Raw genomic sequence first — 26,718 nt, 5'->3', positions numbered from 1 at the left:
TAATACTGTAAAAGAAAACCAGGCACTTCAACACTGGAACTATTTCATTTTGGGTTGTTCCTTATTCTTGGCAGTATTTTTCTATTTTCAGTTTGGAAAGGACATTATGTTTTCAATAAACTACTGTGATTTCCCAGCCGTTGCTCTCCGAAGGTTCATGCTGAGCTAGCCCATTCATTTGCGTCTAAAATCAAACAGAGCATCCCATCAGTTACTGAGTAAAGAAGAAAGTACTGCAGTACTACAGATGTATAAATTTTTTTTCAAACAGAGCCAGCATCAATTTTAGTGGGAAATATATTTAAAAGGCAAGCTTGGGTTAAACCCCACACTTAAGTGGGAACCTATCTCCATATAAGAGTATGTAACTTGAATTAACAAACTACAATTTGACAGTGGCATTTTGCAAGTTTGACTGACAGCCTCCTCCTCCAATGAGTGAGGCAGAAGGAGAGGGGAAGAGAGAGCGAGAGCGCAGGCGCGCGATAGAAAAAGGCCCTGGGGCGTGACAGGGAGAGGGGGTGTCTACTTTCTCAGCAACACAGTTCAAGTCTAATTGTTCAAACTTGCTTTCAGTGGTGAATTAGTCCTGAAGAAAAAGCTCCTCACATTCAAGCAAGAAGCCACCTGGCAATTCTTGGAATGACACACCTATTTCCCTCTAGCACTCCACAGAGATCCTGGAGGACCCTCAATTCTTCCTGTGCTCACTACCCAAAATGTCTCCTACATAATGTGCACACCTTATTCTTAGACTTCTGATTATTTACTTCGCAGTCCTGAGGCTCTGTGAACCGAAAAGAGAGTGACAAGTGGAAATTAAAAATCCCAACCTGGCAATAAACACAGTATGCAAAGCGCCAGGTTGGAACTCTGCAACTTGGACTGCGTCGGGGGGATGGGAGGTCACAGGCCTTTCTGGGCCCAACTAGTCAGTCTCCAGCGCAGGAGCCAATCGGCCACAGGCCCAACCGTTGCCATGGCTCCTCTGTATGCAGGAGCCTCATTTATGTGTCGTGCGCCCGCCCCCAGGAGCCAATTGGTGGCTCTCTAAGGCGTTGCCATGGCCACACTGTCTGTTAGGGACGCAAATGCTCAGAGCCACGAGTCTGCACTAGGCTGCCTCAGCCTGGAACTCATGAGGGACCTGGCTCTAGGCTCCAGATGACACTGAGACCTCGTTATATGAACTCCTGCCATGAACCGAAAGAAGCTGCAGAAGTTGACGGACACCTTAACCAAAAGTTGCAAGCATTGTAAGTAAGAACTGAATGCTGGAGTACCCATGACTTCCGGACCAGGTCTCTTTCCTACCTAGTGTCTCCTTCCTGCTTCCACCACAAGGTCCCCTCCACAATACTCCTCAAGTGAAATCTGGAAAAGAATCCCTCTCTGGGGTGTCAGCTCCTCACTCAGTCCCTGGATCTTTAGAACTAGAGGGCAAGCATCTCGTGGATGCTGCCTGTGCTCCTGACACACTCGCTAAATTCAAAGATTCTCTTTATTTGCTTTTATGTTAAAGAAGTGAGATGCTGTGTGCTTGAGAGGCATGTGACTTTAGCTTTACAAGGGTTGAAAAAGTTCTAGAAAAACTCCAGAATCAAGAAAGTAGCAGAGCCAATGTATAGCACCTTCACCTACTTTCTAGCTCTCTCTCAAGCAAATGAACCTGTGAGGGTTGGGCTCTGGGAGTTACCAAGAGCTCCATAAGGGAACACAGTCATCCAGTCCTGGAAACCTTTAAGAAAGACACTTGAAGCTCTCTCTAGCAATGTTCTGTTTGAAACCTGCATTGTGGAGCAAATTCAAGATAGTAAGGAATCTGTCCCCAGTTTCAGACACTCATTTCCAACTGCTAGTGGGGTCCAAAGGTGAAGGGAACCCTCCGAGGGGCCAGACACCAGAGCACTGTACTCAGGCTGAAAATCAGAGTTGCTCTCAGCATAAGAAGCCATGTGTGGATGTGGTTGGGATGAGGGCACTGTTGTCTGGTGTGTGAACTTAGAAGCTGTGTGATGATTGAAAAGCTATTGGTCACTTGAGGAAAGCAGGAGAGGTCCGCCTAGTCAAACTATCTCTGCTGAACGAAGGTGTAGACATGAACTTCTAATGGAGCCCCAAGAGGTCAACACTAGACACAAATGTTTCTTTTACATCACTGGTGCCTGATATGATGTGTGAGACATGATACCATGGGGGTAGTACCAGAACTGAAAATTATGATATACTGTTATAATGTATTAAAAAAAGTCTCAGGAAAAGGAATCCAGCCAGCTAGGGTGTTTATTAATTTGATAGAGACTGTATTCTTTTGTTGTTTTCCTGCAACACTTTCATCTCTGGGAGAATAGCTGGTGTTTCTAAAACAAGTGTGGACATTTCTGACAAATGCACATTAATACCTGGCACACACAGTGCTCAACTGATTGAGTCTGTTCAGTAAGTTCACAATGCTTCACTAGCAAACCCTGAGAGCTATTCAAAAACAAGTGGTCTTCTTTTTGTGTTATATTTGCAGTACTGAGGACTGAGCAACCTATGCAAGCAATCTACCACTAAGCTAAACCCTAACCTCTTCAGTATAGATTTTAAATTATTAGTAAAAACATGTCTGAAAAATAAAACTCTTGATTTTTGATTTTAAATAATTTTTTATATAAATCATAGAAACTTTAATTATTATTAGTGACAAGTAAGTGGTATGTTCAAACAGATACAGCTCATGGAAATTGTGATTATTTAAAACGTCTCTAAATCGCAGACGATGACACAGAGAATGAAGGACACATTGTGTTGAACCAGAGAAGAAAGAGTTTTAGGTGGACAGCTAGTTAATCCAGCAGCTACAGATGAGAACTTCTGGGCCCGTGTAGCAACCCTGGAAAGATGAACAGTCAAATGGGATTTCCCTAAACTACATGTAATATATGGAGAATTCAGGGGGGCAGGAAGGTAATACGGGGGGAAAGGAAGGGAGAAAAGATAAATACTACTAAGAATGTTTGGAAAAAGTCACAGGAAAATATTATTTTATGAACTTATTGAAAATAACCGCTTCATAAATATATGTATACCTATATATGTGTACACACAAACACACATCAGTTATGGTACATGCAGCAAGGGTGCTTCCCCACCCCCAAGAGCCATGCACTAACACAAAATTCAGGGGCAGAGATGGGAAACCTCCCCTCGAGTTCTTGGTCAGGGGGATACACGAGATTCCCATGACAGGATGGAATATAGCCTTTGCCTTTAAGTGCCTTCTAGAACTTGACCGTGAGATTCTATTGCGGAAGACACCACACACTCAGGTACAGAATTTGTAGAAATTGAGGTGGAGTTGACCTGGAAGCTTCCTCCCTGAGGACTAGCTCTTAAGATATCTTAAAAAGTGATCTGTAAGCACATAGGAAAGGAGCTATAAGTAGTCCTACCCAGAAACCCTGTAAGCCAGGACAAGGACCAGACCTCCATGAAATCCCCAATGCTGCAATAGTGGCAATTTTATCTTGGAGTCAACCACCAGCTTTTTAATTGAACTTATGGTCTACTAAATAGGAGAGAATTCATGTCTGGTACTGTAAACCTGGCCAGCTAACCATGGTTGGAGGGAATCATGGGTCCTACCAGAGAACTTGTAGCTGTCACTTGCCTAAACCAGCGTAATTTCTAACTGTGCTCTAAATAGTTACCCTTAGAGCCACAGATAAGTCTAGCGCTCTCTCGCTCTCTCTCTCCCTCTCTCTCTCTTACTAAAGAAGTCTCTTTTTCCAACCGATGGAGACTATTTCAGAGATCCTCAACTTTTAATAATATAAAGAGATAGTGACTCTGCAACATAATCCTTACTTTAAGGCTCAGGGAAAATCACAGAAGAGGGAGCAGAAAGCTTTGAAGAGACAGAAGACCAGGATGCCTGCTACTGAATAGTATGCTTAGACATGACCAGGAAAATGCAGCCGTAAAATATCAACAATATCATTTGGTGAACAAGATCAGCATATGACAACATCAGTTTACATGCAAACCTGTACAGAGGAAATGGATCCCACTCATAGATAAAAACAAAACAAAACAAAAAAAAAAACAAACAAAACAGGTGTTCAATGGCTGATGAGAGAAGAGGAATCAGTTTTATCCAGGGACCAGGGACCACTTCCTATATAGGTTTTCCAGCCCCAGGAGGTCAGCACTAGACACATGCGCAAGTCTATTCAGTGGCTGTGTGTGCATATGTGTGTGTGTGTGCATGTGTGCGTGTGTGTGCAAACAACAGAAAATAAAAGGTCATGAATTTGGAAGGGAGTGGAAGTCATGAGAGGGGAGGAGGTAAGGGGAACAGGGAGAGACAGCAGTGATATAGAGGCAGTGCTCACATACAAAGCAATCAAAAGGTTTTATACATAAGCAAGAAACTTTCAATCTCAGTCATTGATGAAGCTGTTGTCACTTAAGTGACATTTCTTTTGAGACGGAAACCCGGCCCATCAGCATCTGCAGTTGTTCACACAGTCCTTCCCCAGGCACAAATAGTTCTGAATTTTTAGAGCTTTTCATACTCGTGTATTGTGATTTTATATTTTAGATTTAACATTTTAACGGTTTTGTATGTTTGGTTCTGGGCATTAAGTTCAGAAGACTTCTCTTTTCCATGGGTTGAAGGTGAAGTTCAAGATGCCTGCTATTAGAGATACTGAGCACTATGTATCCCATGAGTTTCCTTGTTGTGTACATATAGCCACCATATTTTAACTTATAAATGAGACACACTTAGACAGTAGGTTAGGTTAGCTACACACAATAAAATAGTTACAACAACATCCTGTAATTAAAGTTGGTCTTTTTTTATTTCATTCATTATTCTTGCACTATAATAGATGAGGTGAAACTTCACACAGGAGGGGACCCTGAACATGAACAATGTCATGCAACTGTTATGATCGGCAATCTCCGGAACTTTGATTTTTCCCTAGTAAACCCTGTACCAACTCAACACAAACTCCCCACTATGAATTTGATGAGAGTAGATACATCATATAAGTGGAACCATATTTTACCTTCTGATTAAAGCCCACTTAGGTCCATAAACATGCGTCTTTAGTTTCCCTGTATTTCAAAAGAAATTTTTAAAAATGTAATGGAAAAAAAGACTTATTTTCTGCTTGGACAAGTCCGGGGGTGGGGTTATCTAACTTTCCTACCAGCCTGCCTTTATACAACTTTCAGTTTTCAGAAAGCTAGGAGCCTGAGATTAGGATACACATAAACACATCTGTGGAACAGGGGACCTAAGTTGTCTGTTGTCCCTGTTTCAGAGATATACTTTCACCCAGTTTTAGGAAAGAAACAGAAAGGTATCTCAGTGATTTTGTTTGGGGACTAAGAATTCTTTATCCCTAGGACCATCTCTGCACTAGGTCCCTCTCTGTTCTAGGTCATCTTTGTACTAGGTCATCTCTGTACTAGGTCAAGATCTCTGTTCTAGGTTCATCATCTCTGTGACAGGTCCATCTCTGTGCTAGGTCCATCTCTGTGCTTGGACATCTCTGTGCTAGATCCATCTCTGTATCATGTCCATCACCTCTGTGCTAGGTCCATCTCTCTGGTATTAGGTTCATCTCTGTAGTAGGTCCATCATCTCTGTGCTAGGTCCATCTCTGTGCAAAGTGTAGGGCAGAAGTGTATTGTATGTTCTCTTTGAAAGTCAGCTTCAAGCTCTGAATCTTGCATGCCTGTTAAAGACATTCATTTTGCAGATGAGAAGCAGGTCTGATAGTGAATTGAGAATCAGAAGTGGTTCCCTTTTCGTTATGTTTTCAACATGTGGCATCAGAATGAGGACATGGATATACTTCTTCCTTCAGTTATTCCACTTAATGCCAATGCATCTCGTAGCAACCCTTCAAAGCCAGTTTTACATTGCATGGCTATACAACGTTTTTTTAACCACTCATCAATCACTGAACATTGCTCCTTTTGGCTTTTCTGAATGATGTCACTGTGAACACGGGTGCATAGGTACATGGCTGAGTCCCTGCTCTCAGTTCTCTCTCTCTCGTGTGTCTGTGTGTGTGTTTACATACAATCACTGGATCACTGGATCACACTGTGTCACATGCTGTTTTCCACAATAACTGGCAGCTCATTTAAAAATCTTAATCATTATATTATTTTATACTATTTACTCATTCTTTTTTTATTTTCCAAAGTTTTAAGTTTTCTCTTAAAATGTGATTCTTAAAACCAGGAACCACCTTCTGCCTGTTGTGGCATATAGGACATGGTACAATTTCTCTACTTTCTCTGACACACAGACATTGTCCTTATGTATGAAAATATTCACATATTTTTCTGGTTTTAAATAAACTTTCCCCATCTCCCACCCATATTTCACATTTAAATTCACTTACTTTTGGTAAACTATATTTTCAAATGTCTTAATTGCTATTGTTGATGATGATGCTGGTGTTGCTGCTGCTTTGTGTGTGTGTGTGTGTGTGTGTGTGTGAGAGAGAGAGAGAGAGAGAGAGAGAGAGAGAGAGAGAGAGAATTAAATTAAAAAGAAATCTTTCTGCAGAAGTAATTCAGAAGAGTTTCTCATTAATGTTCACACAACTTGGAGAAGAATCACACTGGTTGGTAGAATATGCTTAAAATTCCTTTATTAGAAAATAGCTCTGATTTCAAGGTTCTGCCTTATAAATTTATTAAGCCTAAACTGAAATGAGAATGATTACACAAATATTTAGGAGCCTAAATTTCCAGGGAAATTCTTGTTTGTAACTGCCATAAACACCTGCCACCAAACGCTGGTTGTTGCCAGCTGTCTGAAACAATGCAACTGTGCCTTGCCCTCTTGTCTGCACTTGTGAAGTCTTGACTCTGACACCATAGTCATTTAGATCACACGACTGCTATCTTCTTTCATTCTAACTGTGATGGAATCTATTTCTATTTGGCATTTGGCTTCAGAATGAATAATTTGCCTTCTGTTAATGGATAATGTAACTTTGGCATCATCTTCCTTTAACTCTAAAGCTCAGAATATGGGAGACTTGAAAATGGCAACCAAGCATTAGATGTTTTTGATTTTGAACACATAAACTCATTAATGCAATATTTGAATACTTACAATTTTAAAGCGTGCTTTTGCTATGTGTCCGTTTTGATCTTTTACAGTTAATAAATCTGAAGTGAACTGCCTTATAACGCTTTTCTATAACTTGGTGGGAGAAGTGGCAGAAAGGCCAGGGGTAGTCATTGGACTAGATCGTAATGCATTTCGGAACATCCTGCATGTGACATTTGGAATGACAGATGACATGATTATGGACAGAGGTAAGATACACATATGATGGGAACTGTCAAATTCAACTGTAATTAACAAAGGTTATGTTCTTTGGAGGAATCTCGTGTTCTACATTCCCAATTACATTTGAATGTATTGTTTTTAGTGGCCTATACATACATACATACATACATACATACATACATATATATATATATAATAGTTTTATTGAACTATTTATATATATTTATCTGTTCCCCTCCTTTTCTCTCCCCTCCCCCTTCTACTCTCTCCCATGGTCCTCATGTTCCCAAATTACACAGGAGACTTTGTCTTTGTCTACTTCCCATGTACATTAGATGCATGTATATCTCCTTTGCTGTTGAGGTTCTCTGGGATTGTGATTGTAGGCAGTTTTTTTGTTGTTGCTTTATGTCTAAAAGCCACTTATGAGTGAGTACATATGATACTTGTCTTTCTGGGTCTGGATTACCTCACTCAAGATGATGTTTTAGATCTATCCATTTGCCCGCAAATTTCAAGCTGTCGTTATTTCGTTCTGCTGTGTAGTACTCCATTGTGTAAATGTACCACATTTTCCTTATCCATTCTTCAGTTGAGGGACATTTAGGTTGTTTCCATGTTCTGCCTCTGACAAACAAAGCTGCTATGAACATAATTGAGCACATGTCCTTGTGGTATGATTGATCATCCTTTGGGTCTATACCCAAAAGTGGTATTGCTGGGTCTTAAGGTAAGTTGTTTCTTGATTTTCTGAGAAATTGCCACACTGGTGTCCAAAGGGCTGTACCAGCTTGCATTCTCACCAACAATACAGAAGTGTTCCCTTTACCCCACAACCTCTCCAGCATATTGTCATCAGTGTTTTTGATCTTGGCCACTCTTACAGGTGTAAGATGGAATCTCAGAGTTGTTTTGATTTGCATTTTTCTGATGGCTAAAGATGTTGAGCATTTACTTAAGTGTCTTTGAACCATTTTAGATTACTGTGTTGATAGTTCTCTCTTTAGGTCTGTACCCCATTTTTATTGGGTTATTTGTTCTTTTGATGACCAATTTTTTGAGTTCTTTGTGTATTTAGATCAGCCCTCTGTCATGTGAGGTTGGTGAAGATATCTTCCCATTATGTAGGCTGTTGTTTTGTCTTATTGACCATGTCCTTTGCTTTACAGAAGCTTTTTAGTTTCAGGAGGTTCCATTTACTAATTGTTGCTCTCAGTGCCTGTGCTACTGGGGTTTTATATTTAGGAAGTGGTCTGCTGTGCCAGTGCATTCAAGTGTATTTCCCACGTTCTCTTCTATGAGGTTCAGTGTGGTTGGTTTTATGCTGAGGTCTTTGTTCCTTTGGACTTGAGTTTTGTGCATGATGATAGATATGGATATATTTTCATTTTTCTACATGTTGATATCTAGTTATGCCAGCATCATTTGCTGATTATGCTTTCCTTTTTACATTTTACATTTTTTCTTATTTTACCAAAAATCAGGTGTTCATAAGTATGTGGATTGATATCTGGGTCTTCGATTTGGTACCAATATCCTCCTGTCTGTTTTTATGCCAATACCAGACTGTTTTCAATACTGTAGCTCTGTCATAGAGTTTGAAGTCAGGGATTGTGATGCCTCCAGAAGTTCCTTTATTGTACAGGATTGTTTTGGCTATCTTGGACTTTTTGGTTTTCCATATTTAGTTGATTGTTCTTTCGAGGCCTGTGAAGAATTTTGCTGGAATTTTGGTGGGCATTGCATTGAGTCTATAGATTGATTTTGGTAAGATTGCCATTTTTACTATGTTAATTCTAACCTAATCAAGATCATGGGAGATCTTTCCATTTTTTGGTGTCTTCTTCAATTTTTTTTCTTCAAAGATTTAAAGTTCTTGTCATACAGGTCTTCCAGTTGTTTGGTTAGAGTTACTCAAAGATATTTTATATTATTTGTGGCTATTGTGAAGGGTGATATTTTTCTGATTTCTTTCTCAACCCATTTATCATCTGTGTAAAGGAGGGCTACTGATTTTTTCGAGTTAGTCTTGTATCCTGCTACACTACTGGAAGTGCTTATGAGCTGTAGAAGTTCCTCTGTAGAATTTTTGGGGCCCCTTATGTAAACTGTCATATCATCAGCAAATGGTGAGTGTTTGACTTCTTTTCCGATTGGTATCCTCTTGATCTCCTTTTGTTGTCTCTCGAATAACAAAAAAGTGTGAATCAATGTAACAACTTACAGCCTCCTAATCAACCTCATTTCAATCAACCTTTTATGACAAAACAACAAAAACAACCTAAGCTTTTCTTTATTGTTCTAGCTAGAACCTCAAGTACTATGTTGAATATATATGGAGAGAGTGGTCAACCTTGTCTTGTTCCTGATTTCAATGGGATAACTTTGAGTTTCTTTCCATTTAGTTTGAAGTTGGCTGTTGGTTTGATGTATATTGCCTTTATTATGTTTAGGTATGTTCCTTGTATCCCCCTGCTCGCTCCAAGACCTTATCATGAAGGGATGCTGTATTTTGTCAAACACTTTTTCTGCATCTAATGAGATGTGGGTTTTTTTTCCAGTTTGTTTATATGGTGGATTTCATTGACAGATTTTTTTGTATGTTGAACCATACCTGCATTGCTGGGATGGAGCTGACTTGATCATGATGGATGACTTTTCTGATGTGCTCTTGGATTTGGCCTGCCAATATTTCACTGAGTATTTTTGCATAAATATTCAGGAGGGAGATTGGTCTGTAATTCTCTTTCTTAGTAATGTCTTTGTGTGGTTTTGGGTATCATGGTAATTGTAGTCTCATAAAAAGAGTTTGACAATGTTCCTTCTGCTTTAATTTTGTGGAACCATTTGAGGAGTATTAATATTAGTTCTTCTTTGAAAATCTTGTAGAATTCTGCCCTGAAACCATCTGGCTCTGGGCTTTTTTTTTTTTTTAATTGGGATACTTCTTTTGATGACTGCTTCTATTTCTTTAGCATTTATAGGCCTATTTATTTTGCTTATTTGGTCTTGATTTAATTTTGGCAAGTGATCCAGAAAATTGTCTATTTCCTTTAAGTTTTTTAGTTTTTGTGGAGTACAGGTTTTCGAAGTGTGACCTGATGATTCTCTAAATTTCTTCCTTGTCTGTTGTTATGTCCCCCTTTTCATTTCTGATTTAGTTAATTTGAATTCTTTCTCTGCCTTTTGGTTAGTTTAGGTAAAGGTTTGTCTATTTTGTTGATTTTCTCAAAGAACCAACTCTTTGTCTCATTGATTCTTTATATTGTTTTCTTTGTTTCTATTTTGTTGATTTCAGTTCTCAATTCGATTTTTCCCTACTGTCTAGTCCTCCTGGGTGAGTTTGCTTCTTTCTGTTCTAGAGTGTTCAGGTGTTCTGTCAACTCACTAGTGTGGATTTTTTCTAGCTTCTTTACGTAGGCATTTATTGCTATGAACTTTCCTTCTAACAATAATTTCATGTGGGTCCATAAATTGGGTATGTTGTGTGGTCATTTTCATTGTATTTTAGGAAGACTTTCATTTCTTCCTTTATTTCTTCCTTAACCCGTTGACTTTTGAAGTCATTTGAATGTATTTTAATCCTCCAAAATGTTTGGAGAAGGAATGAGTCTCCTATTCCTTCTGTTATTTAGAAAGAGAAGATAACTAGTTTTCATACTTCATATAAAAAGCCCCATTGTGTTCTATTTCTACCTAAATTTTCTTACATGTTAGAGAATACTACATAATTTTTAAGATGCACACCTACCATGTAACAGCATTGCTTGCCCTGAGGAATAAAAACATAGAATTATTTTTATTAAGAAGCTTAAATATCAAAAGCTTAAATATTAAATATAATATGACTATATTATTTCATCCAACACTAATGTTACATTGTGTCTTTTTTAGTATTTCGAGGTTTTGATAGAGATAATGATGGCTGTGTAAGTGTATCTGAGTGGATTCATGGATTATCACTGTTTCTTCGAGGGACTTTAGAAGAAAAAATGAAATGTAAGCCTGCGGATGAACTGCTACTTTATGCATTACAATAAACATAGCAAAAGCTTTTTAAATCACTGTCTCCAACCCACCAGTGAAGTGGGTTCTGGTAGGTTGGTTGGTTGGTTGGTTGGTTGGTTGGTTGGTTGGTTGGTTGGTGAATCCTCTCTGGCCTTTTATGGAGCAAATTATGTCGATAAAGAATGTGATTATAGTAATTAAGAAGAAAATCAAACCATTAAGGATTGAAAGGAAGCAGTACAGGTTGTAATCTACATTCTAACCGTGCGGGTGCATTCACATTCTAGTTTATGATGCTCAATAACAAATATTAAACCAGAAAACCTAATTTAAATTTTCTATTTTTTAAATAATTCTCAACTATTGGAGTCATACTTAATTTAATAAAGTTAACGTTACACACACAATTGCTTTTCCATGTGTCCGGTCAGCAAAGCTCATATCATTGCTCCTAGGAGTTTCTTTTCACAGTCTGCTAAAGAAGCATGGAAAGAGGGGTGGGTATATTTCCCTAGTGTACACCATCATTTCCGTGAAAGTCAATTAGCATCAAGTTTGCAGCCCAGTAATGCAACAATAAGATATGCCTCCACCCTGACTGCGTTGTCAGAAGACAATGGCACCTTAGTGATAATCTCAAATATACAAACATACAACACACATACTATATATTATATATGTATATATATAATTTTTTTTAGATTGCTTTGAAGTGTTTGATCTGAATGGGGATGGCTTCGTTTCAAAGGAGGAGATGTTCCACATGCTGAAGAACAGTCTTCTCAAGCAGCCCTCTGAAGAAGACCCTGATGAAGGGATCAAAGATTTGGTTGAAATTACGCTTAAGAAAATGGTAAGTGGGGAGGTGTGGGCCGGTGTAAGCGGCTGTGCTGGGGCGATCTGGCCACCCTGGAGGCTGCGGGCGAGCGGGGTTCGGGGGTCCCCGTGGTGGCACCATGGAGAGGGCTTCTGGCGCTCCTTCAGCGTCCTCAAGGGCCTCAAGGGAGCGCGGCAGGGATGGGGTGCACAACCAGGCGGCAGCTGGAGCCTCGGCCATGTTCGCGGGCTCCAGGACCTGGGCGTGGCCAATGGCAAGGACCTGAAAGAGACCCTGACCAACTACACAGAACCGTTCAAAGCCATTGAGCAATTTCAGACAGAGAATGGCATGCTGCTGCTATCCCTGCAGTCGGCCCTGCCCTTCTTGGACCTACATGGGACACCGCGGCTGGAGTTCCATCAGTCAGTGTTTGATGAGCTACGCGACAAACTTCTGGAAGGAGTGTCAGCTATTGCCTCTGAGGGAAAGGCAGAGGAGAGGTACAAGAAGCTGGAAGACCTTCTGAAAAAGAGCTTTTCTCTGGTCAAGATGCCATCCCTACAACCAGTGGTGATGTGTGTTATGAAGCACTTGCCCAAGGTTCCTGAGAAGAAGCTGAAGCTGGTGATGGCTGACAAGGAATTGTACCGAGCGTGTGCGGTGGAAGTGAAGAGGCAGATCTGGCAAGACAACCAGCACTGTTTGGTGATGAAGTCTCACGACTGCTGAAGCAGTATATCCTGGAGAAAGAGAGTGCGCTCTTCAGCACAGAGCTCTCTGTCCTACACAACTTCTTCAGCCCTTCCCCCAAGACCAGGCGCCAGGGAGAGGTGGTCCAGAAGCTGATGCAGATGGTAGGGAAGAATGTGAAGCTGTATGACATGGTGCTGCAGTTTCTGCGCACATTGTTCCTGCGGACCAGGAATGTGCACTACTGCACACTACGAGCTGAGCTGCTCATGTCCCTGCATGACTTGGACGTCAGTGACATCTGTACTGTGGATCCCTGCCATAAGTTCACCTGGTGCCTGGATGCCTGTATCCGCGAGCGGTTTGTGGACAGCAAAAGATCCCCGGAGCTGCAGGGATTTCTTGATGGTGTGAAGAAGGGGCAGGAACAAGTTTTGGGAGATATGTCCATGATCCTGTGCGACCCCTTTGCCATCAACACACTGTCCCTGAGCACCATCAGGCACTTGCAGGAGCTGGTTAGCCAGGAGACACTGCCCAGGGATAGTCCCGACCTCCTTCTCCTACTTAGGCTGCTGGCGCTGGGCCAAAGGTGCCTGGGACTTACTAGGCAGCCAGGTCTTCAAGGAGCTCAAGATGGAGGCAGAGCTCATCACCAAGTTCCTGCCGATGCTCATGTCCTTCGTGGTGGATGACTACACTTTCAACGTAGATCAGAAGCTTCCGGCTGAGGAGAAAGCCCTCCTCACATACCCCAACACGCTTCCTGAAAGTTTCACCAAGTTTCTGCAGGAGCAGCGCATGGCTTGTGAGGTGGGGCTGTACTAGGTCCTGCACATCACCAAGCAGAGAAACAAGAATGCACTTCTGCGCCTGCTGCCTGGACTTGTGGAAACCTTTGGTGACCTGGCCTTCAGTGACATCTTTCTCCACCTGCTCACTGGGAGCCTGGCCCTGCTGGCTGATGAATTTGCCCTGGAGGATTTCTGCAGCAGCCTCTTTGATGGCTTCTTCCTCACTGCCTCTCCCAGGAAGGAAAATGCGCATCGTCATGTGCTGAGGCTTCTCCTGCACTTGCACCCCAGAGTGGCCCCTTCCAAGCTGTAGGCGCTGCAGAAGGCTCTGGAGCCCACAGGCCAGAGTGGGGAGGCCATGAAGGAGCTCTACTCCCAGCTTGGTGAGAAGTTGGAGCAGTTGGACCGTCGGAAACCCAGTCCTACCCAAGCTGCAGAGACACCAGCCCTGGAGCTGCCCCTTCCCAATGTGCCTGCTCCAGCCCCACTGTGAGGCTCTCTGGAACTGTTTAGTGGTAGTGCCCTATGGAAGGAGGCCCTAGTCAGCTAGGAGTACAGGATGAGCTGAGGGCTGTTCCTTGGCAAGGTACTCCCTCCTCTGAGCTGCTGTCTGGAGCTGGTCCCAAGAGGTCCTCGGTGGTCTACTTGCACACCGGGGGGGGGGGGGCATAATGGCTAGGTGGGGGTTGGCCCCTGCTTGATCCTGGCAGAGATGGATGGTGGTTGGTATTAAGAAAAAGACAGTTAGTTTTCCAAGGGCAATGGCAGAGGCCTGACTGACCTGATACTTAGTCTGGACAAAGCCCAAGGAGACAGGTGTACTGGGTTTGCCAAAGCAGATTTGCTGGGCCTGATATGTCAAGCACAGGCGTGGTACCCCCAACAGAAGCCAGGTGGGAAGTCTGCAGCAGGAAGAGGCTGGAGCCTGCTAGTATCTGTGCACAGTCCCTGACGATTGAGGTCTGTAGCAGAGCCCTTCCCTGCTGCTGCCCACCTCAGTGTACAGACCTTTGTAACAGAAATAAGTCCTTGCCCAGCTATGTGTTGAGTAGGGGACTGGTTGTACACAGTGAAGTTTCCACTTATGTAAATAAAACACATTTTGATAAAAAAAAAAAAAAGAAAATGGTAAGTATGAGTAACTTAAAAGTTTTATATTCAAGCTTATAGGCAATGTGTGGGATAGAAGTAAGAACTCAGTGACGATGATTTGGAGCGCTCTGCTTAGTTAAATAAAAGTTGGCTTGTTAGGAGAATATTCTCTTCGAGCTGCAGGAGTGGGACGGTGACAGCGCACTTGCCTAGCATGTGAGAGGCTCTTGATCCCATGCTCAGTGACAACCTGCCCTCCACACACTATAAAGCTTTATTTTTCAATGTCCCACCCGAGTCTCTCACTCTCCTCCTACCACCTGACTGTGAAAAAGAGTGCGCCTTTGCAGCAAAAGTGCCGTGTGCTCACTGACCCAGGCTGCTCACCTCTCAGGACCAAGACCATGATGGGAAGCTGTCCTTTGCAGACTATGAGAAAGCCGTGAGAGAAGAGACTCTCCTGCTGGAAGCCTTTGGGCCATGCCTGCCTGATCCAAAGGTACCAATATTCCTTTTCTAAAAAAATCAAAACAATTTGCAACAGCCAACCCGGGACTTCTCAGCTTAGTGTATGGTAGTCAGAAGAATAAGAGCACAGAAAGACATCCCCCACCCCACGGAAATGACAGTTTGCCTCAGATACTGTCACAGCCACTAGTCTGTTTTCTTCATTCTTAAATGCATTAATCGATGTCAGAAAGAATTAATAAGGAACAATGTGTGCCAAAAACTCAGAGGAAAGGCTTAGTGGCTTCACTGGAGGATAAAAAGCAACAAGAGAATTATTGTACAACATTAGGATTTATTATATTGTTATAACAACATTTAATGATTTGCATATTGCTTTTACTATGACAGGCAGTGTCATAAACACAGTATCTCATATAATCCAGTTTATAGATGAGGAGCCAAACTCAGAGGATTAATGCATTTTATCAAAGTTAACTTGACTAATTAGTGGCGTGCCAGTATGGATATGCTGGTGCTCCTGACCATAGAGAGCTACGTAAAGTATGGTGACAGGCAGGAGAAAGAACATCCACGCCATCTAGATCATAAGAGGCTTATCTGAAGAACTAGGTTTCAAAGGAAAAAGAGGCATGTAAAAATTCAGAAGTAATCCAGGCAAAGGAAACAACATGTTAATGAAAGAAATGGAGGAAGGCAGGGAGCATGAAGTGTGTTACAGGAGAGCCTCACTTGGATTTGGTTAGATACAAAGTCAGAGGTGCCTCCACAGCCTGCATTCTGGACAGTGGTAAGGATGTGTTGGGGTTTGAACAGACAATTAATGCATTTTATGAATATCCCCATCCTCTGAGCTCTAGTTTGTAAGGTATTGTCCTTTCCATGGAGGAAGTGGTCCAATGTAGTCAACCTGCCAGCAGGGCACTGTCTGATCACCTCGGGAATAATGCTATGTTGGGGACTCAGGTTGGTCTTTGCTGTTGGCAGATTTGTCACTCAGCTGCAGCTGTAGCCAGGTCAGTCCTGGTGAGTGGAAATCCATGCATAACTCCCATCTCTGCCACCATAGCCATTTTGTTCATGGGCCCATTTGACAATGGCAAAAATGGCTGGGAAAAGAGACCAACTGGTCACATAATGTGTCATCATATCTACTTGATTATTAAACTCTTCCTCAGCTGAAGTCAGCATCTTACTGAGGATATACCAGGGAAACAAGTATCTTCACATCCTGGGTGAAGAATCTACAGACATACTTCTTCCCCAGATGTCTTTCTCACCAATTTTCCAATCACACTCATTCCAAGTCACTGGCCATCCAATCCATTGGCTATGGCCCATGAAGCAGTGAACAATCACACATCTAGCCATTTATCCATCCAAACAGAATGTGTGAACATGTGTATTATCTGAACTCCTGCCCAGGGTCAAGATTTCCCTGTACCAGTGTCTGTTAAGATTCTCATACACAGGGATTCTAATTCTGCAGCTGTTTACTTTTAGGTTGTACCTGTATACCATCAACAAGCCAGGCCCTAGTTTCTTCTTCTTCTTCTTCTTCTTCTTCTTCTTCTTCTTCTTCTTCTTCTTCTTCTTCTTCTTCTTCTTCTTCTTCTTCTTCTTCTTCTTCTTTCTCCTCCTCCTCCTCCTCCTCCTCCTCCTCCTCCTCCCTCCTCCTCCTCCTCCTCCTCCTCCTCTTCTTCTTCTTCTTCTTCTTCTTCTTCTTCTTCTTCTTCTTCTTCTTCTTCTTCTTCTTCTTCTTCTTCTTCTTCTTCTTCTTCTTCCTTCCTCCTCCTCCTCCTCCTCCTCCTCCTCCTCCTCCTCCTCCTCCTCTTCTTCTTCTTCTTCTTCTTCTTCTTCTTCTTCTTCTTCTTCTTCTTCTTCTTCTTCTTCTTCCCTCCTCCTCCTCCTCCTCCCCTCCTCCTCCTCCTCCTCCCTCCTCCTCCCTCTCCTCCTCTTCTTCTTCTTCTTCTTCTTCTTCTTCTTCTTCTTCTTCTTCTTCTTCTTCTTCTTCTTCTTCTGTCAACTGCTCCTAGGGCATACTGCCTGAGTCTACAGGTATATGCATGGGAGTAGATGGCACTGTAACAGGAGTAGAAACCACAGGCTTTGGAGAAATTTCTCTATGTAACCTGCTTGTAGCTGCAGGACCTGCTCAGTCTGATCATGTATATACCACTTCTGGTCCCCTAATGGACTGCTGCTGTGCACAGCCTACTTTATGGTTTTGTGGGTTAGATAATACCCAGATTGTGATGGGCAGCTCAAGTCACGGGGTTAACTTGATGGCCCACTGCCAAATGTTCAGTTTTCGCTAAGGCTCAATAGTAGCAGGTCAAGAGCTACTGTCCCTCAAAGCGAGAGTAGTTGTCTGCAGATGATGAGTAGAGAAAGGTCTTCTCTGTGACTCACCCATAGAGGCATGCTAAAGGCTACAAACAGCATCAGTATCTGCCACTGACACCTCAAGTACCATTGAGTCTGCTAGATCATATGCTTCAAGTGGTAGCCCAGGACTGCACAGCAACCTGGACCTATTGAAGAGCCTTCTCTGTTCCAGGACCCAGTCAACGCTAACAGATTTTCAAGTCACTTGGTTATATATGCTCAAGTAACATATCCAAGTGAAGACTATTCTCTCTCCAGAATCCAAATAGACCCTCTAAATTTGGGCTTCATTTTTGGTGGTGGAGGCAGTCACATGCAATAACTTATCCTTAACCTCTAAAGAAATACCTCTACATGTCCCCATACTACTACACTGCTAGACATTTCACTGAGGAAGAAGGCCCTTGAATTTTTGTTGGATTTACTTCTCATTCTCTGATGTGCATATATGTCTTCAACAAGTCCAAAGTGGTTGCTACCTCCTGTTCACTTGGTCCAGTTCACATAATGTCCTTAATATAGTCAACCAGTGTGACATTTTGTGGAAGAGACAAGTAATTAAGGTCTTTTCAAACTAAGTTTTGGCACAGAGCTGGAGAGTTGATATATCTTTGAAGTAAAACTAAAGGTACGCTGTTGGTCTTACCAACTGAAAGCAAAAGGCTTTTGATCCTTTTTATGGCCAGGTACCAAGAAAATGGCATTTGCTAAAGCATTAGCTGCACACCAGGAGATGTGCTAATCTGCTCAAGTAAGGACAACACGTCCGGCAAAGCGATTGCATCAGGAGTCACTAGCCATTCAAGTTTTTGATAATCAACTGTCATTCTCCATAAACCATCTGTCTTTTGTCCTGGCCAGATAGGAGATTTAAGAGAAGAAGTAAACTACTACCCCTGCATCTTAGTCCTTAATGGTGGCACTAACTTCTGAAGTTCATGAGATACAACACTGTCTTCTGCTCTTTGTCCCTGGTAGAGGCAACTCCAATGCCTTCCATTTGGAATTTCCAGCCATAATAACCCTCACTTCACAGGTCAGAGAACCACTGTGAGAATTCTGCCAATGCTGAAGTATTTCTAGCCCAATTATACATTCTGGAACTGGGAAATAACTACAGAATGAGTTTGGGGATGTACTAGACCTATTGTGAGTTGTACTTCAGTCAAAACTCCATTAATCATCTCACCTCCATAAACCTATAACTGTAACATGTAGGGGCCTGCTTGTTGGGGTTTCTGTCCCACCCGGTACCCCAGAGCTGACAAGCCCCCAAAGAAAATCACACAGGGGGTCTCCATAAGTTATAAAACTGATTGGTCCATTAGCTCAGGCTACTTAATAGCTCTTGTAGCTTGTATTAACCCATTATTCTTATCTATGTTAGCCACATGGCTCAGTACCTTTCTCAGCGGGGCAGCTCACATCCTGCTTCTTCGGTGATCTGGGCTGTTTGGTGGCGGGAGCTTCCTGCTTCCCAGATTACTCCTGTTCTCTTTGCTCCACCTCTACTTCCTGCCTGGCCAATGAGCGTTTATTCAAAATATAATTGACAGAATACAGATAATTCCCCCGCATCGTATAACAAGTGGCCACAATGCTTCTTGAGCTCTCCCAGAATCAGTGTCAATTCAGAACCAGTACCTAATACACCCTTGAAAGTCTGATTGTCTCCTTTTTCCAGTATAAAAAGGTCATAGGTCCCTCTGAGAAAGCACTGAGAAAGGCTAACAGTAAAACTCTTAGGTATTTTAACAAAAATCCAGCTATTCCTTCATTCATGGGGGTTCTGCTTCGGCAAACTGGCTCAACTCTGAAAAGTAGTTCACAGGCCTCTTGCCACATTCTGACATAACCTTTCTTTCATTTGTTTGAGACATTTTCTTGGTATACAGATCAAATAAAACTGCAGTGGACTTCTTATCTGTCTTATGACTGAAAACATCATGACCCATGAACCAGTATCAAAGATCCATACAAACTATTTCCATTATAAACATCAATTTGCCTATGCTACTCAGTATAGAACAGGTATCATTGATATTGCTTTGCCTATGCTGCCAATGACAATAACTAAAATCACCTCCTTTGGTGATTCAATGCTGCCTACTTTCAGGTTAAATTAAACCCATTACATTTAAATTCATCCTACTGAGCAGCAGTCCCTGACCCCAAGGTCTGGCACAAAAAAAGGGGTGAAGACAAACCTGTTAGAATGTGTTAGTGCCCCCTCCCATCATTTTGCATATTATAGCAAGGATTAGTGAAGGCCATATCTTCTGGGGCTTCCTATGGTGGAGGGTTGGATTTTACACAGCACACCCACTCTAGCACTGCGATTTCCTTGAGCACTTAAATTCCTTCATCAATACTAAGTCAAGGGATATGAGACATCTCGGACTCCTTTTCAGAAGACCATCTTTGACAAATCTTTGGGCAACTATTCAATCAAGCTGTTGACATTTTTTTTTAACTCAGTGAGCTTCCATATTAAACCTAGGATCTCTACTCAGTGGGCCATTATCAATAAATTCAGCTTTTTCTAGTTCTATGTTCCTTTCACCATTATCCCTTACCTGTAAAAATTCATTCTCATAGATATTCCTCAGACATCTGATTGAATGAATTGGCAAACTCACTAAACTCTTTAGTGGTGTAGCACACATCTCATGAACTACACTTTTTATCTCCCATTTAGAAGCCTGACTGGCCTTAAGTCTGGTCATAGGTCTAGAGGTATTGGTGGGCCCCTGGGAAACATCAGTATTGTCTTGCCTGATAGCTCCTTCAGGGAAAGTCACTGTTAGATTAACATACAATAAAAGACTAATTTCCTTATGTGAAACATCATGGCCGATTAACCAGTATCAACAATCCATACAAGCTATTCTGCCATAAAAATCAATATGCCCATGCTACTCATTATAGGACAGGCTTTACAGACATTACTTTGCCTATGCTGCCAATTACAATAGCTAAAATCACCGTGTTTGGTGGTTCAAGGCTGCCTACTTTCAGGCTCAGTTCAACCCATCACATTTAAATTCATCCAATTGAGCAGCAGTGTCTCTGACCCCAAGGTCAGGGGCCGGGGAGAACGGCACATCTTATGCTAAGGGTGGAGAGATTTCTTCCTCAGAGGAAATAAATTCTTGGGCATCTGAGGTGTCAAAATTCTCTCAGCCTCAGTATGATACTCTGACATACAACCATCTCAAGATATAGGATCCCATTCTTCACCAATTAATGACTCTACTATAAACCCCAACACCTCCGTGTCTGGGACTTGAATTTTCCCTGTAATTCAGCCTAGCCAGGCTTACAATGAGGACCTTGGTCTGATTTTCTTCAGCTTGAGCTCTGTGGCTGTTGGAGAAAAGATGATCTTACAAGGGCTCACTGAGAACCCTTTAGACTGTATACATACATTTGGAGGCACTCAATTTTATACCTGAGCTCATTGTTGTTCTTCATCATATTTTGAGATGATAGAAGTTGGTTAATTTTTTCACACAACTCATTCTTTTCCTGGATCAATTTATCAACATTATCCTGATTTTTCCACAAATTGTCAGAAGTTTAATACACAGAGTCACTAAATTTATTGCTTCTCACAATAGGCACATAAGGATAATCAGATGAATTTCTTTTAATAAGTTTATTAAATAATTTACACTATGAGTTTTCAGAGCTCTCCAAGCATCTAGCAAAGGCTTTGGTAACTGTAGGTGTTAGCAAATTGGAAAGTCTATTCCAGGTACTTATATAATACATCCTTATACTTCTGTTGCTCTAGAACCACTCCTAGCAGCAAAATCTGTATTAGTCAGGGTTCTCTGGAGAAACAGAACTGACTGAATGTATATGGTATTTACTAGAATGGTCCAGCTATCAAACAACGACTGTCCCCTAATGGAAAGTACAAGAACCCAATAGTAGTTTAGTTCACAAGACTGGATGTCTCGACTGGCCGTCAATGCCCATTATGATCCCAAAGAAATAGGCTCAAATCTCAGTGGAGCTATCAACTTGCCAGAAGAGTGGGAACAAGCAGGTAAAGAGTCAACATTCCCTTCTTCCATAGCCTTTATATAGACCACCACCAGAAAGTGTGATCCAGATTTAAGATGGGTTTCCCACCTCAAATAATCCAAACAAAAAAAATCTCTTACCCAACAGCTTGGTCTTTAGTTAATATCAGATATCAAGGCAATAACGAAAAATAGCTATCATGCCCACTTTCCCTACAAGCCTGTCTCTACAGCCTTTAGAGAGACACATGGAGCGCTTTGTCTTGTTTTGTTCTGTCTCTTTAATGTCTATACTAAGTTAAGCACTTTTGTCTTACAGAGCCAGATGGAATTTGAAGCCCAGGTATTCAAAGACCCGCATGATTTCCATGATATATGATTTCCTAAATGTATTGATTTGAGTAAGTACAGAAGGAGCCACTTGAAGTTCATCTGTTCTTCTCGGCCCAGGAGATGCTGTGGGGAGATTCACATCATTTGTGTGTGTTTTAGTTCAGGCCTTCTTCAGACACACTGGGTTTGGCAACACATGTTGACACTGCAAAAACTATTTTTACCACATGAACTCTGTTAAGACACATACCTGCCATAAACCTCCAGATTAATCAAAGCAATGAACAATTTATATAGACATCACTTATGGATACAAATAAGACTATTTGTATGTCAAAAACAGTTTGAGTGTACACTAAACTATTGTTGAAACTACAGAGTTTCCTTCATAGCAATAACTGACAAGGATGATACTCAGAGACTAAGAACATGGCAGGCACTAGAGGCTACAGTAACACGAAGGTCAGGGGAGCCTGTCTATTGTGCTTTCTTCTATGAGGCTTTACTTCATCAGCTAATAGGCATTGGAGGGCAAAGATTTTGTCATACACACCATCATGGCCACCACAGCAGTTAGCGTTTTGCATGTAATGGGCCCTCAATAAATACTTCAGATTGGATTAGAAACCAGTAAAGTTCCATATGATTACTTCTTGTTCATGAGCAGAGAGGTCTTCTCTGTTGATGGGCCCAGCTTTCAGCTAATTTCTGGATGAGCAGAGACGTCTGAGCTCTCCACGGGCCCAGCTTTCAATCAGTCTCTAGAGGCACATTCAGCTCCTTCAGACGCCAGGGCCCTCTCTGCTATGACGTCCAGGGTCACACCACGCTAGCCTGGCTGTAGTCCCTTTACCACCTCCGTATGTAATGTAGTGACATGGTTGAACACTGCCTGGATTTCCAGTGCATAACCCACAGGGATCATGTCATATTATATTCTAATGGTATATACGTGTATCCTGCCAGCTATGGAATCTCGAAAGTTCCTGTGGGGACGGTGGCCATCGTGTGGTACTAAAAGAACTCTCTTCCCCAGGTCTCCTAAGCTCCTTATACCCCTTGAGACTCACAGGAAAGCAACTAAGGGGACTGACAATGTGGTACCCTACCCCTGAAGCATACAAGCTCTAGATAATATGTCAAAAAGCAAGTCCCCTTTCCTGTTATATATGTGTTACATTTGTGCAAAGGTTATATTGTATACAGAAATTGACTATTCCTAATCAGTAAAATAAGTAATCAACCATGCTGATATATGGGGCTTTACATGAGTATTCTTTCTATGAAAGTTATAAATAATAAAGCACAATGATCTTTGTATTTCTATCATCATTCATCATTGGGAAATGTCAGCCAAAATGATGTGTAATTAAGGTGTACATAATGTGTATACGTGTATTCGACTAAACAATTATTACTTAAAGTTTAGTAGGATACCTGTCAACACACATTTCTCTAGCCTAGTGCAGTCTGCCCTTGTGGTAAGTTTCAGGCACATTGACTGTATCTTCTGTTGAATTACTGAAATCCAGTACACCTAACACCTCCTCCTTTCCACTTATTGATGGTCACAGCTACTCATCAACCCACTTTCTGCTGCTGTGAGATTCTCGGCTTTAAGTTCACATAAAGATGAGGTTCTATAGCACTCATTTCCCCCTGTGTGGGGCATGTTGTGCTTTTGTAGTGTCCAGCTTATCCACAGTATTGCAAATTATATGAAATCCTATCTTAAAGGCTAACATTTCACTTCGAATATATATGAGATACATGTATGGAGATCATGATGGCATCGTCCTTTTCTGTTTGTCTAATGGCAGACAGTTTACTGTACCATGAGAACGCTGTGAAATGAACGAAAGATCCTAGCGTCTCTCTGAGTGATAGACTGAATTTCATTCGGTAGCTCTGTTTCCACTTCGCTTCCCTCTTTCATGATGGCTATCCTAATGTACACATCCACCAGTGCTGTGAGGGTTCTTTTTTCCATAAACCATGAGCATAATTTTGTTAGTTTTGTATGTCCTTCTACCATTAGACACTAAAATTCCCTGGAGTGTAGCAACACTGAGCTTTTCATGTATATATAATTGTTGGCCGTTTGTATAGATTTGCAAAGCACAAAGCTGGGGCCTTTGTTCAGTTTGCACTGCATCTTTCTGTGCAATTGTGGTTCACTGAAAAAAAAATCCACAAGCTTAAGGAAACTAAAAAGCTAAAAGAATAAAATATTGATGAATACTCTGGTGAGTCCTTTCAGTTTTTCGAGGCCTGTCGCTGTGCACCTCTCGGCATGTGCAGCTTTGCGTGTGGTTGTGTGGAAACTGCATCTCTTCAAGATGCCACCTTGGGAACACTTCTCAGGGTGGTTAGGGTTTGTCCACCGCCTGACTTGTCTCGCTTTCCATCTGTCAGGTCGTTGGTCATTGTGTACAGTTAAGTTAGTCTAGTGTTTGCTATGATATCAGCTAACGATGAACATCCCGCAGGCTCATCTCACGTGCTTCACCGCCAGTTTTCCTGAAGTGGGTTTGGAAGTAAATCACTGCATTGAGGTCATGTGTGGTCCCATGGCTCTCACAGAGCTGTTCCTGGTCTAGAGACCATCAGTCTCATCACTGGTAAGAGCGGTCTTCCCACTTCCTCTCTATGGGTGATTTGTGTCATTGGTTTTACCACGATAGCTGTTTGCTTTCTGCTGCTGTGATAAAGACCATGGCCAAAATCAACTTGGGAAGGAAAGGAACCTGGAGGGAAGAACTGAAACGGAAGCCATGGAGGATGCTGCTTACTTGCTCCTCGTGGCTTGCACAACCTGATTTCTTATATCACCCCGAGACACCTGCCCAGGAGTAGCACTGCCCACAGTGAGTTAGGCCCTGTTAGTTATGTCAATCATTCAACAACAACAACAACAAAAAAAAAGTGTCTCACAGACATGCCTATAGGTTTATTTTATGGATTTTATTTTCCCAGTCCTGGTTCCAGATGACACTCTTTTGGGTCAAGTGGACCAAAGGATAAACAGCACACTGCATTCAAATTTTTATTGGCTGTGTATTAAGTTCCATGTGAATAACCCTCCTTTTATATAATGTTGTTTAAATCTTAAAAAAAAAAAAACACGAATAAAAAGCCCTAAACAAAGTCTTCAGACGATGCTGACACATGACTCAAAGAGCATATAGGCCTTGTCCATTGACTTCCCAATACGCATGGAAGCACAGCCTTGGTGCTCCTATCCCCACGTAAATAAAACTTTCCCTTGCTACTGTGTCAAAGTTATTGGAATCTCTTAATTTCATTGCTGTAGCAACTCCAGTGATTTCAAAAGACATCTGCTTTGATACCAGGCATATCTAAACACACAGAGTTCTTTGGCGGACCAGCTATCTCCCTTCTGGCCCATCCTGAGCCATCGTTCCATGCTGCTGAGCTTGACTTGACTTACTACTGAAGCACAGCCAGTGTTCAGGCTAGTCCCCTGCCTGCCCTGGGGTTACTGAGTTGGGATAATGGAGAGCATTTACGACTAGACAGGTTAGGGTATCATTCTTTGCTGGGGTCCTTAAAACTTTGCTTTCCTTTTCCTTCCCCTCTAAGATAAATACACATCATCCCACAAGCAGCACAGAGACTCTGTTTGGAAAAGTACTTTTTGGTACCTACAGGATTTGAAAACCACCACCGAAAACTGGTAGCCCTGCATTCTTCCCCACAGGTATCTCTGTGGACAAGACAGTACTTGTAGGAAACTAGACCTGCAATTGCTCACTCTGTGAAGTCATCCAATATGCATTAGGTTACTGCTTTGTGCGATACAGGAAGAGTTGCTGTGGTCTAAATCAGTTGTCTGGCCTCTCATCTTTTGTGTAAATGATGACCTCACCCCAGGCATTGGCTGTATCATTACCTGTCATGGGGTCATGGTTGATGACCCCTCCCTTCCGACACATACAGGTACATCCGTTTAAACCGAATGTTGATAAGAGGAGTTAAAATCAAATATGATAAAAGCATGGTGAATAAGTTCCTCAGTTGAGATTGTAGTGGCTCCTCAGGAATCCTAATTCTCGCCAGTGCTAATGGTCAGTTCTCATCAACTTTGACCAGAAGTTTGGGGTTTACGCTGTAGGCAGGAGAAAAGAGAAAGACAGACAGACAGACAGAGAGGGGGAGGGAGAGAGAGAGGAGGAGGAGGAGGAGGAGGAGGAGGAGGAGGAGGAGGAGGAGGAGGAGGAGGAGGAGGAAGAAGAAGAAGAAGAAGAAGAAGAAGAAGAAGAAGAAGAAGAAGAAGAAGAAGGAAGAAGAAGAAGAGAAGAAGAAGAGAGGGGAGAGAGAGAGAGAGAGAGAGACAGAGAGAGAGAGAGAGAGAGAGGAGAGAGAGAAAGAGAAGAGAAAAGGGAGTAGAAGAGAGAGGAAGAATAAAAGAGCCAGAGATAGGACCCACCAGTGTGTTGGTCACAGTTTGAAAACCTGTGACTTGTGATTTCATGTTGCTTTATCAGTGAGGCAGGTGTTCACTAGAGAGATAGTCCAGCCTGTGTTGTCTACCACTCTGTAACCAGCCCAATCACACACGGAGCACATCTCAGGGAACATGCCTATTTCATGGGGAATGTGAAAGCCACCACACTGAGATGCTTTGGCCAGGATAGCATCACCCTGGGTAGCAGATGATAATTTATAGCTTTCTATGTATCTCCTGCCTCCTAACTTGTTTGCCAAGAGAATATTATCCCCCTAAGACACACATCCTCTTGTTTACTTTTATTTTCC

The 26,718-nt window shown here is 42.1% G+C and overlaps 1 protein-coding gene and 1 pseudogene across 1 annotated transcript; both read left to right on the top strand.

The window, feature by feature from the left end:
• The first annotated feature begins 1,108 nt into the window (after positions 1 to 1,108).
• Positions 1,109 to 24,128, top strand: Clxn (calaxin). Its single transcript, XM_057766105.1, has 6 exons — positions 1,109 to 1,256; positions 7,183 to 7,341; positions 11,210 to 11,314; positions 12,025 to 12,176; positions 15,114 to 15,218; positions 21,926 to 24,128. The coding sequence occupies exons 1-6, from the start codon at positions 1,199 to 1,201 to the stop codon at positions 21,983 to 21,985; spliced, it is 639 nt and encodes a 212-aa protein (XP_057622088.1). The 5' UTR covers positions 1,109 to 1,198; the 3' UTR covers positions 21,986 to 24,128.
• Positions 12,188 to 14,162, top strand: LOC130870821 (negative elongation factor B-like; annotated as a pseudogene).
• Positions 24,129 to 26,718: the final 2,590 nt, after the last annotated feature.

The sequence above is a fragment of the Chionomys nivalis genome, chromosome 3 (genome assembly GCF_950005125.1).
Source record: "Chionomys nivalis chromosome 3, mChiNiv1.1, whole genome shotgun sequence".
NCBI classification, from domain to species: domain Eukaryota; kingdom Metazoa; phylum Chordata; class Mammalia; order Rodentia; family Cricetidae; genus Chionomys; species Chionomys nivalis.
The sequence above is the reverse complement of the archived record's forward strand: the minus strand, read 5'-3'. Positions and strand labels throughout refer to the sequence as shown.